The sequence below is a fragment of the Anomalospiza imberbis genome, chromosome 30 (assembly GCF_031753505.1).
Source record: "Anomalospiza imberbis isolate Cuckoo-Finch-1a 21T00152 chromosome 30, ASM3175350v1, whole genome shotgun sequence".
Classification (NCBI taxonomy): Eukaryota; Metazoa; Chordata; class Aves; order Passeriformes; family Viduidae; genus Anomalospiza; species Anomalospiza imberbis.
The window spans coordinates 1,522,339-1,534,452 of record NC_089710.1 but is presented as its reverse complement, the minus strand read 5'-3'; the positions used below and the strand labels follow the sequence as shown (position 1 = coordinate 1,534,452).

The window sequence follows — 12,114 nt, the reverse complement described above, 5'->3', positions numbered from 1 at the left end:
CAGCGCACTGGGGATGGATCAGCCCCTGCTCTGCTGCTCCTTCCCGTCTCCCCCAGGGCCCTTGCAGAGCACCAGCCATGCTGTTTGCCCCCAGCCTGCCCACGGCCAGCCTGGGGCTGCTCACGGGGGTTTTCTGTGCTGAGCATTGGCCTGGCCGTGTTCTTGAGAGAGCCTGGGCAAGGAGCCTGGAGCCCCCAGGCCCTGGCCTGAGGCGTCAGCGCTGCCTGAGCAGTGCCCATGGGCGCTCCCTGCTGCAGCCCCGGCACTGCCACCCCCAGGACTGTGCCCGGCCCCGAGAGCACTCAGGCCCTGCAGCAACACCAGGGCCACCAGGGCAGCGGGGCAGGGCCACGGGAGCAGCACTGGCAACACCAAGTGCTGCTGCTGCTGGGCACAGCTGCTGTGCCAGCACTGATCTGCCCCAGCTCTGCACACAGACATTGCTGCTGCAGCTCCAGAGAAGGCAACAAAAGGGCATCTCTGCAGAAAACTCGGCTGGGAGATCCTTGACTTCCTTTAAACCCAACAACAGTGCAGGCCCTCATTGACACAGTCTGTAGCCACAGGGTAGGTGGAGAGAAACAAAATGAGAAATGGCAAAACCAGTGACATTGCTTTGTGGTCAATATTAAAAAAGTAAGGCAAAGGAAAAAAAAACCACAACTAAACCAACAAGAAGTATCAAAGATTACTTTAATTACAAGTGATTTGCAGAAATTGACCAGCAGTTTAAAGTTTCTGAAAGCATCCAGTCATCAGTGTCCACACTGCAGCCTTGAGCTCCTGGTTCCTCAGGCTGTAGATGAGAGGATTCAGGGCTGGAGGCACCACCGAGTACAGAACTGACAGGGCCAGATCCAGGGATGGGGAGGACATGGAGGGGGGCTTCAGGTGAGCAAATGCTGCTGTGATGAGGAACAGGGAGACCACAGCCAGGTGAGGGAGGCAGGTGGAAAAGGCTTTGTGCTGTCCCTGCTCAGAGGGGATCCTCAGCACGGCCCTGAAGATCTGCACATAGGAGAAAACAATGAACACAAAACAGCCAAATACCAAAATGACACTAACAGCAATGAGTCTCAGTTCCCTGAGATAAGATTTGGAGCAGGAGAGCTTGAGGATCTGGGGCACCTCACAGAAGAACTGGCCCAGGGCATTGCCATGGCACAGGGGCAGGGAAAATGTATTGGCCGTGTGCAGCAGAGCATTGAGAAAGGCACTGGCCCAGGCAGCTGCTGCCATGTGGGCACAAGCTCTGCTGCCCAGGAGGGTCCCGTAGTGCAGGGGTTTGCAGATGGACACGTAGCGGTCGTAGCACATGATGGTCAGGAGGGAAAACTCTGCTGAGATGAAGAACAGAAAGAAAAAGAGCTGAGCAGCACATCCTGTGTAGGAGATGGTGGTGGTGTCCCAGAGGGAATTGTGCATGGCTTTGGGGACAGTGGTGCAGATGGAGCCCAGGTCGCTGAGGGCCAGGTTGAGCAGGAAGAAGAACATGGGCGTGTGCAGGTGGTGGCCGCAGGCTACGGCGCTGATGATGAGGCCGTTGCCCAGGAGGGCAGCCAGGGAGATGCCCAGGAAGAGGCAGAAGTGCAGGAGCTGCAGCTGCCGCGTGTCTGCCAGTGCCAGCAGGAGGAAGTGGCTGATGGAGCTGCTGTTGGACATTGGCTGGGGCTGCACATGGGGACCTGTTCAGGCAGAAAGGACAGTGAAGAGTTAGAGGAGATACCTGTAACCAAAACCAAAGCCATTTCCCATACACCCTCCTCTGTAACACACACGGACACTCTTCTGTGTTTAAGAGTTTACAGGTTTTCATTTTAAGCTACCACCATGTCTCTCCTGGTATTCTTGGATACCAGAAATACTCAACATTTCTGCCTCCCTCTGGTGGAACAGAGTTCCCTGAGGGAAGATTATGAGTGGAGACTGAGGGGAGATGGTCTGTCACTTCATTCTCTTTGGAGTTTCTCTGGGCTTTCACTTTTTCAAATGAAGGATGTTCATTCTCATGTTTCTTTTAAAAACACTATGGTGCTACTGAGACAGATGGATCCAGCACAGCCCTGCTCCATATTTGTAGCCAAGGACTCACCTTGCTCATTTCACCAACCCAGCAGCATTTTCAGTGTCAGAACACCTCTGCCTTTCCCCATCAATCCAGCTTGGACTGAAATCTCAGGGAGACTTCCAAGTGTCCTTCTGATGGCACTGGATGCAGGGAGATGCAGCTCCTTCCCTGGCTGCACTGACAGCATTGCCCAGAGCCGGGAACTGGGGACAGCTGTGTCACCCTGAGCCAGCTGTGCCCCCTCCCAGAGCCCCCAGTGCCGGGCAGCTGCTCCCAGCCCTGTGCTCTGCACAGGGAACTGGGCCCGGGGCTGCAGAGCTGCCCCACGGCTCTGCTGCAGCTCTGCCTGCACAGGAGGGGCTGCACGCCTTGGAGCCCCGGCCCTGAGGGCAGAGGCTTGGCTGGGGGGACAGGAGGGAGGGGGCTTGTTCAGAGGGAGGGGCTGCACTGGAGGGGATCCTCTGGGCTTCTCTAAACTCTCCCTTCCACAGCATTTCTGGGTTTTGTTTTCACTCCTTCCCTGATCTTCTCTCTGCTTCCTGGGGATTTTCCTCCTGCAGGTGTTTCCCTGTGCCTGAGCTCTCCCTGCCAGCACTCACAGACGCCAAATCTCTGTGCACTCTCCTTGGCCTGACAGAACCCTGCCTGTTTGCAGGGCACTGGCTGGGGGCAGGTTCTGTTTGCAGCTTGGAGAAAGGACAGCTCAGACTGAGCCTGATGGCCTCAGCAGAGGTGATGCTGGTACTGTTCATGGGCAGAGTGGCTGCAAGCATATTAGACATCTCCTGTGAAGCTATTGATCCCTAAAAGTAACAGTTCAGATGTCTCAGGCACTTGTCAAAATTCATAATCAATAATTCATAATAATCCTTTATTATTTATCTTTCCATCCCTGCCATTCTCCAGTAGTAGGAAACTGGATACAAAGTCTATGGAGATTTCCTCATTTTTATCAAAATCCTTGTTATGGAAAATTCTATGATTGATCAGAACCCCTCAGCATGTCAGAGCTTCATGAGCATTTCACCTCCCCTGTACCAAAAATACTCAAGAGTTGTACTCACAGGGTCTGTGGGCATTGGGATGTTCCAGCTGTAGGAGATCACTCCAGGAGCTGCAGCTGCATTGTCCTGCAGCCAGAGGTTCCTGTGCCAAGGGCTGCCAGTGATTCTGCCCCAGGCGCTTCTTAGCACCTTCCCAGCCCTGACTGATGGAAGCTCTCTGTGCCTCTGTGCTGTGCCCGGGCTGGCTGCAGGCAGTGCCCCAGCCCTGCTGGGCTGGGAGAAGAGCTGCTCATCCAGAGAAATGTGCTTTTGAAGCTCTCCTTGGTTACCAGGATCACCCTCTGTGCCAGGAGCCCGCCCCAGCTCAGCAGCACAGACACAGCACAAGGACTTTAATGACCCTCTGGGGCTTTGTGCTCAGGCCCTGAACATCAGGCCCTGAGAGGGAGCTGCAGAAACCTCTCCAGAACTCCAAGTCAGAATCCAACTCCAAAGTTTCTTTGACTTTTAATGGGTCCCACTGAGGGACACGACTGAGAAAGTGTCCCCAGGCCCCAGGCAGAGCAGAGAACTGGAGGCACTGATGACAGGTGGGGACAAAGAGAAGCCAAGTCTTGGTGCCCTGGGGCACAGCAGGCTCTGTGCCACCAAGGGCTGTCAGGAGACACCTTGTCCTGAGGCACTGGGGCCTCCTGGCACAGCCCCAGCCAGGCTGGGCACTGTCAGCCCCTTGTCCTGCCCTCAGCATCCCCCCCTAGCCCACATCCCAGTGGCCTCAAGGATCTGCTGGAAGGAGACCCTGGGGAGCCTTGCTCAGGAATGGCCCTGGGGGCTCCTTCATGCTCCCAGCGACTGCAGGTTTTTCAAAGCACTTTGGCTTTGGCTTTTGCCTTGGAGTCTCTGAGAGCTTTGTGCAATCATGGCCTCCAATTATCTGCTGTAATTAGTCCCTGGAGAGGCTTTGTCAGGAACAACACTCAGTGGGGCTCATTAATGCTTCAAGGTACTTCAGTTCTTTTCAGGTACTTGGTGTTTCCCTTTTGATCCAGACTCTGTGAGAGGTTTGTGCAGTCATGGCCCCAATTATCTGCTTTAACGAGTCCCTTGAGAGCTTTGTGCTGACACTCAGTGGGGCTCATTAATGCTTAGAGATACTGAAGGAGTTTAAGGTACTTCGGTTTGTCCTTTCCACACTGAGAGGTTTTTGTGCCATTTTAAGTCTCTGAGAGGTTTTTCTGCCATCCTGGCCTCCAGTTCTCTCCTCCAAGGAGGCCATGAGGAGCCTGTGTTGGAGATGGACCTCAGTAGGTCCCATTAATTCCTTGAGAAACTTTGGGTTTTTACTCTGATTTTGACTCCTGGAAAGTTTTGTGCAATCTCGTCTCAGGGCCTGAGGTTCCAGGGCTCAGCTCTAAATGCACCACGGGGCTCATTAGGATCAAGCCAGTCCTGACAAACCATGGCTCTGCCTTGATTTCCCTCTGCTCTAGTGCATTTCATTAGGAAGGTTTCCTACTGCAGTTATAAAGAAATATTTCAAAGAGTTTATAGGAAATATGTATTCCTATTTTAAAGGGGGTATTTTTCTACTTTTCCTATTACACAAGTGGTGAATGCAGTATTCACTGATACTGACCCAGGGACTCTTCTGAGTTTCTCTGGCCAGGTCAGAGAAGCTGTGCCTTGAGCTCTGACCCAGTGTGGACAACCTTGCTCCACATTCCCCAGCCTCATCTGGTCTCTCCTCACTCACCTGGGATCTGCTTTGGTCAGAGAACTTGTCAGAACACAGAATGTCCCTTGGACACTCTTGCATGTTCCAGGCCCAGGTCAAAAGCATTTGAGACCCTGGAATGCAGCCACAGACCCCTGTGGCTTTGGACCTGATCCATGGAACAATTTACCAACCTTGCAGGAAGAACAAGAAATCACAAAAGTTTAGATATTATAGTAGAAGTAGTCAGAAATTGAAAGGAAGATTTTTTGAGTGCTGTACAGGGGGGTTTTAGGCCTTGTACAGAGGGGTCTGAGTTTTGTACATGGGGGACAGAAGTTCTAAGATGGAGGGACTTGGGTGTGCCCTGTCCTTTTTCCTTCTTCTTCCTAACCTCCATGTTCTTGGTGATGTTGGCACTCACAGATTGGTTTACAGTAGAAAGTCACTGTTCAATATAGGTGATGGGCATTGGGGAAAAACCATAAACATTTAACATGTAATATGTGATATAAAAGAGGGTACCAGCCCCCTGTGCATTGGAGTATGCCCTTGCCTGACTGCTGAACGGACAGCAGCAGCTCAGGGAGAAATCTTTTAGATAACACACAATAAACTACCTTGAGACTGGACGACTGAAGACTACTGAGTCTTTCTTTGGAGGCATGGGTTGGAGGAGAGACTTTTCCACCTTTCTGGGCCACCCCAATCAGGGAGTGAGACCCGTCAAGAACTGTCTGCAATCAGCCCAAAAGGGATTTTCCTTCTTTTATTTTTGAAGCACTCTAAAAGTCCTGAGTGTCTGCTGAATTCAGACACCATTCTCCAAGTGTGTGCCAAGACCAAGGTGCTTCCAAGGCAGACCTGCCCTGGGCCAGCTGTGAGGGTGGATCATCATCCCACCCTGCACTGGGCCATTGCAAGGGGCTCTTGCCATGGACACTGCACTGACCCCACTGCTGGGTTTGGGTGCCATGGCATCCCTCATCAGTTCTGGTTTCCTTGGGAACCATCCCAAGAAGCCATTTCTGCAGCCAGGTTCCATGGCCACTTGCCTGCAGAGCTGTTGCTGCCCTTGGCTGCCATGGCAGCCCTCAGGACAAAGCGGTGCCGGGGCTGTTCCAGGTCCAATTGCAGGGACACTCGTTGGTGCCGCCAGGTGCCATGGCAATGGCCACGGGGACCCGTTCCTTAGTTTGGTGCCACGGCAACCAAGGCCTGGAGCCGTTGTGATGGTTGGTCGCGATGGAAACCTGCCCTGGCCCCTTGCTCAGGGCTGCTGTCACTGCCCAGAGCCAGAGGGGATCCCTTGCTGGGGGCTTGTGCCATGGCCACCTGCCCTGTGCCGCGCTGGCCGGTCAGGCGCTGCGGAACCAGCAGCAAACGCCAGGGCCAGGGCCAAAGGCCAGGTCAGCCAGACAGAAAGGGGCAGTGCTGGGCACTGTTTCCATGGCAGCCCTCACTGGGGGTGACACCTGGGTCACCTGTCCTGGCAGTTGCCATGGAAACCCGGCTCATTGGAAATACAAGGATGGACAAAGGTTTTAGTAGGGCCTGGCACAAGGGGCCAAAGGGGGGTGGTTTTAAACTAAAGGAAGGGAGGTTCAGATAAGAACAGATAAGGAGGAAATGTTTGATGATGAGAGTGGTGATACACCAGGACAGGTTCCCAGGGAGGTGGTCAGTGCCCCGTCCCTGGAAACATTCAAGTCCAGCTGGGACAGGGCTCTGAACAACCTGATCTGGTGAAAGATGTCCCTGCTCATGGCGGGGTTTGGATGAGATGAGCACTGCAGAGCTCTTCCCATCCAAACCATTCCAGGACTGCAGGGGCAGAAGGGGCTGCTCAGTGCACTCCATCCACTGCCTTGACTCCTCATGGTCTCTGCTGGACCCCACATCCCACAGCCAAACCCAGCCCCTCCTCTGCCTTTCCTCCCCCTGCCCCAGGGGCTGGCACAGCCTGGGGGGCACAGGTGACCTTTGGGCTTTGCAGGGCTCAGGCACAAGGGCCGTGGCAGAGTCAGGGCTGAGGTCACACTCTGTGGGCTGGGGCAGAGCCCAGCCAGAAATGAGCCCTGAGGCAGCAGCTCTGCAGTGCTGGCCACCAGGCCGGCTTGCCAAGGGAGGCTTCTGGCCATGCCCTGCAAGCAGCTGCTGCTGCCAAGGCGCCTTTGGTGCCTCAGGCTCTCCCTGGCACAGCTCCCAGCACGGCACTCTGCCCGTGTGCCCGAGGCCTTCCCTGTGCTGGGGCTGGCCTGGGGCTTTTCCTGCAGCGGGACCTGCCCTGCTCCTGGCACAGGAAAGGCAGTTCCTGCTGGAGCAGGAGGCTCTGCCTGCAGTGGGCTCAAACCACTCCTGCATGGTCCTGTTTGCAAAGCCCCAGTGGGTAATGAAGGAGGGGGGTCACGCTGCTGTTGGGGTGAATAATGCTGAAACCAGCCTGACTCCTCCATCCCAAGGTTCCACATCCTCAGAGCGAGCTGAAGCTGTGGCAGGGCTGGAAAAATCCCCAGAGAAAGGAACAACCAAGTGACACCACTGAGAGCTCCTGCAGAGCTGCTGAGCTGGCCCAGCCTGGGCACATCTGACTGACAGGGCAGCACTTCAGACTAGAAAAGCCCCATCCAAATTTTAATGGCAGTGTCTCCTGACATTTCCCTTCTTGGGGGCTGTGGAGATTCCTCCCTGCAGTGGGGACACCCCCTCAAGGTCACTGCTCCAGGCTGAGCCAGAGATTTGCCCATGGTGGTTGGTCGGGGGCAGTGACATCAATCTCTGCTTAAGAACTGGTTTTTGTTTAATACAATTGCTTCAAAATTGCTTCCTGTTTCAGCCTGAGTGTCCCTGCAAGAACAGGGCATCTTTCAGGCACTTCCAGAAGCTCAGGGATCTCATTTCATGAGGAATCTGGGATGCAAATGGCCTTGTAAGAAGGACAAAAGCAGAAGCAATGGACTAGAAATAATTAAAAAAAAATACCCTTCTTCCAGACAAAGTCCACCAAGTCATTCCCTGCATTTCTCCTTTTCAAATTCCTTCCATCACCTACTCTCAGAGGTCCAGCCTGTTCTGGTGCTTATCATGAACTGACTGTGCTCTTGATTTATACCAGCACTGGAGATGTAGAATCACCCAAACTGAACACAGAAACAAACTCCCTCTGTCCCATTTTCATGTTCTAGATCACTTTCCAGGTGTCCATGGAGATGTGGGAATGATTATCACACAACTCTCCATTTCTGGCTGCGGGCTCTGGAGATTCCTTCTCTGCATTCAGTCAGGCTTGTATTCCCTAACAAGTCCTGGTTCCACCTCCTGTTTCCCAAGGCTGGAACAGTCACAATGAAAACCTCACCAATGGCACAACTCCCCAGCTCACCAGGAAAAGAAAGGACAAGCTGTCAAGTTCTCCAAACCTTGGTCCTGCTTGGCTGCAAGACTCCTGCTGCACACATGGTGTGGAAAGCCAAGAGAAGCTGCAGGTGGTGGCACATCTTGTGGCAAGAGCTCAACCTGGTTCTCCAGGAAAGGTTCTTGAAAAGAGCAAACAGGACTGTGGAAAAGATTCCTGGAAAACTGAAACAGCTTTCCAGAAGTGAAATGAAAATTGAAAGAAACAGTCCAAGATGTTTTCCTCTATTTATTTCTCTGCTGCCTTTTTCCATCTTGCACTACTTCTCCATCCCATTAATTCCAAATGCATCTCACCTCTAAGATCAGTGACTTAGCGAGTTCTAGACACTAAAGTACCATGACCTAAACAGTTTGCCTTCCAGTATTCACTGGAAAGCAACGCTGGAGCCATAAGTGCAGGGCCAGGACCAGGGAATCCTTCAGCCAGGAAATGTGCCCCGACAGGGTTTGATCCTCAGCGGGGACAATGCACGGCAGCGACCGAGGAGATACCTCTGCCCCCGTGCAGGAGTCCAGACTCTGGGACTGGGCTGAACACGGCAAAGTTCCCGTGTTTGGACAGGCTCAGGGGCTGCCCCCGGGGAGCGGGGGGCTGGGCGTGGGGGTGAGCGGGCAACGGAAAAACGGACACGGGGACAAACGGCCCCGGAGCTTCAGTTGCAGCAGCAGCAGCAGCGGCGGCAGCAGCAGCAGCAGCGGCAGCAGTGATTTTGTCGACTTCCAATTCTTACTCCTCTCCCTCTCCTTCTCTCGCTGTCCCGCTCCTTCTCCCGCTGTCCCGCACCGTCTCCCGCTCTCCCTTTTCTGCTGTTCCCTCCTCTCCCAGTCTCTCTCTCTCCCCATTCCCGGCCGGGCCATGCCCCCGGCCCGCCCCCGGCTCCGGGCGGGGCTGCCCCATCCCCGCCCCCGGCCGTCCCGCCGGGGTCTCGCCTCCGCCCGGCTCTGGCCGTGCTGGCGGTGGCGCTTCTGGGCGGGCATCGGTGCCTGGGGCTGGGGCGGCATCGCCTCGCTCTGGCTCCGCCTGGCCCGAGCCTGGCCCCGGCCCCGGCTCCTCCCGGGCCCCGCGGAGGACACACGTGGCGCGGCCGCTGCCGCCGACTCCGCTGCGGCTTCCCCGGCCCGAGCTCCGCCGCTCGGCAGCGCGGCCGCCGCCCCCGAGCCGCCGCTGTCCCGTTGCCGGGAGCGAACGCCTGGGGAGGGCCGGCCCGGGGCGGTCGGGGGGCGCTCGGGGGCCGCTCCTGGCCCCGGGCCGAGCGCTGACAGCCGCGTCCCGCCTGCAGGGAAGGCGCAGCAGGGCCTGAAGGAGCGGTACCGGCTGGGTTCGCTGCTGGGCAGCGGCGGCTTCGGCAGCGTCTTCGCGGCCACGCGGCGCTCGGACGGCGCCCCGGTGAGCGGCGGGGCCGGCGGCGGGCGGAGGAGGAGGAGGAGGAAGAGGGGGTGGGGAAGGAGGGGGTGGAGGAGGAGGAGGGATAGAAGGAAAAGGAGAAGGGGGAGGAGGAGGGGGGGGAGGAGGAGGAGGAGGAGGATGAGGATGGGGCTGGGGCAGGGCAGGGCAGGGCAGGGCAGGTGAGGTGGCATGCTCAGCCCGCTGCTGCTCTTGGCTTGCAGGTGGCCATCAAAAGGGTGCCAAGGAACCGCGTCCGGCACTGGGGCGAGCTGGTGAGTGAGCGGGGCCAGTGGCAGAAGCCGGGCCGTGCCGGGCGGGGATGAGCCGAGGCCCGGCAGGGTGGGAGCCACCAGGACACCTCAAGGGAGAGCGGGCGTGGGGCCAGCGCAGGGCGCAGAGCATCCCGTGCTGGGTGAGGAGTTCCTGACCCCCGGCACGGCATCAGCCCCACTGACAGCATCGCGCTCCTCCTGCAGCCCGACGGCACCAGCGCACCCCTGGAGATCGTGCTGCTGGACAAGGTGTCCACTGGCTTCCCCGGTGTCGTCCAGCTGCTGGAGTGGCTTGAGCTCCCCAAATACATCTTGATCGTGCTGGAACGCCAAAAGCGGTCTCAGGACCTGCACAATTTCATTCGGGCACGGGGGTTCCTGTCCGAGGAGGTGGCGCGGGATCTGTTCCGCCAGGTGCTGGAGGCCGTGCAGCACTGCACCAGCTGTGGGGTCCTGCACAGGGACATCAAACCAGGGAACATCCTGGTGGACCTGGCCACCGGGCAGGCCAAATTGATCGACTTTGGCTGTGGCACCTACCTGCAAGACACAGCCTACACTCGCTTTGCAGGTGAGCCCACGCAGGGGTGTGCTCTCGGTCCTGGCATCTCATGGCCCAACATCTCACAGCCCAAGCTGGCTGTGGCAGCAGGGATTCTCCCTTTTGCTGCCCTTCATGGCACTGAGATTTCAGCTGAGTTGCGTTTGAGCCGGGCTGGGTGGGGAGCAAGCTTCCAGCCCTGCTGGCAGCCTTTGCCCACCACTCTGGGCAGGACTGGGGCTGGGGCTGGGGCAGCCAGCCTGACAAAAACACCCGTGGGTGGGGGTAGCAGAGAGGGGGGCCGTAAGCTGTGTCCCAGCCGGTTTGGTGTGCAGGTGAGAAAGGGCTTGGACTGCTCCACTCACCTGGTTTGTTTTGGATTCATGATGTTTTTTGGGCAGTGCAGGCAGGGAGGATGAAGGCATGGTTTTCCCAAGCACTGGGTGGGTTTTTCCTCCTCATGGTTGGGCCTTGCCAGGATTTCTGCTGCCCTCTTCCAGCCCCAGTGGCTTCTTTTCCAACCCCGAGTCTATACACAAGTCCCAGGTGCTTGCGAGAGGGCAGTGGTCACCCCGTGTGCCACTGGGGCAGCCCCCACACGCCCAGGGATGCTGGGGCCAGGCTCTGGGAGCAGCAGCATCCCCCTGATGAACCCCATCTGTATTCCACAGGAACACCGTCATACAGCCCCCCGGAATGGATCCACTTTGGATTTTACTATGGCAAGCCAGCTACCATCTGGTCCCTGGGCATCCTGCTGCACCAGATGGTCTGCGGGGAGCACCCTTTCAGGAGGAGCCAGAACATCAGCTGGGACCATCAGCTCTCGCTGCCACGACGGCTCTCTCAAGGTGGATCCTCATCTCTGGCCACAGGGGCAATGGCAGTGCTGGGAGACAGCAGCAGCTCGTGAGCATCCCGCTCTGGCAGCTGCTGAGGAGGTGGCACATGTCCTGCTCTCCTGCTCTCCTCCAAAACAGGGAATTGATGGGGAAGTTTAGGCCCAGCTCTGAGCACATCCAGCATGGCCTGGACACGGGAATAGTGGGGCAAAGCCAACAGGAGCCTTCTCCAGCTGACCGGCGGGTTCTGGTTTCTCTGCCCAGAGTGCCAAGATGTGATCAGGCGGTGTTTATCCATGCTGCACTCGGACAGGCCCTCGTTAGAAGAGCTGTTCTGTGATCCCTGGCTGCAGGATATTGATCGGCCCTAGAAGAAGGGAGAGAGCCACAGGCACACTTTGATGCAAGGCCCTGGTAAGTTGCAGCTCCACACATGCCTTGGCAATCAGAAGCAAAGGAACCCAGACATTTTTTCCTGCCTGTGTCACTGCCCAGGGGTCATCAGATGGGAACATGCAGCCCTTGTGCTGGAGCTGAGCTGCTCTGCCCAGCACTGGTGGCTGCCATCTGAGCTGGTTTTGCTTGTCCTGGTTCCCTGACAGCTCTGGGCCCTGGGCAGAACCCAGACAGCCTGGGCTCACCCCCAAGGAAGGAGAAGGAGCCCCTGGAGAAGCTGTACCAGGTGGGGCTGCTGCTGCTGGGGACAGCGAGGATGACATCAAGGATGACAACCTCTTCCTCCACCTGGCCACCAGCAGCTGAGGATGATGGACTTTGATTCTGGCACCTTCTCCAAAGCCAGGCTCCACAGGAAATTTGCAGGTGAGTCCACACGCAGGGGGATGCTCCCAGATTTGGGCATTGCACAG

The 12,114-nt window shown here is 56.8% G+C and overlaps 1 protein-coding gene across 1 annotated transcript; it reads right to left on the bottom strand.

Moving 5' to 3' along the window:
* Window positions 1-729: 729 nt before the first annotated feature.
* Window positions 730-1,782, bottom strand: LOC137463819 (olfactory receptor 14J1-like). Its single transcript, XM_068175209.1, has one exon. The coding sequence runs from the start codon at window positions 1,660-1,662 to the stop codon at window positions 730-732; it is 933 nt and encodes a 310-aa protein (XP_068031310.1). The 5' UTR covers window positions 1,663-1,782.
* Window positions 1,783-12,114: the final 10,332 nt, after the last annotated feature.

Excerpts from the sequence above, each read along its gene's own strand:
- LOC137463819 (XM_068175209.1), bottom strand. The coding sequence starts at position 1,662 with ATGTCCAACAGCAGCTCCATCAGCCACTTCCTCCTGCTGGCACTGGCA.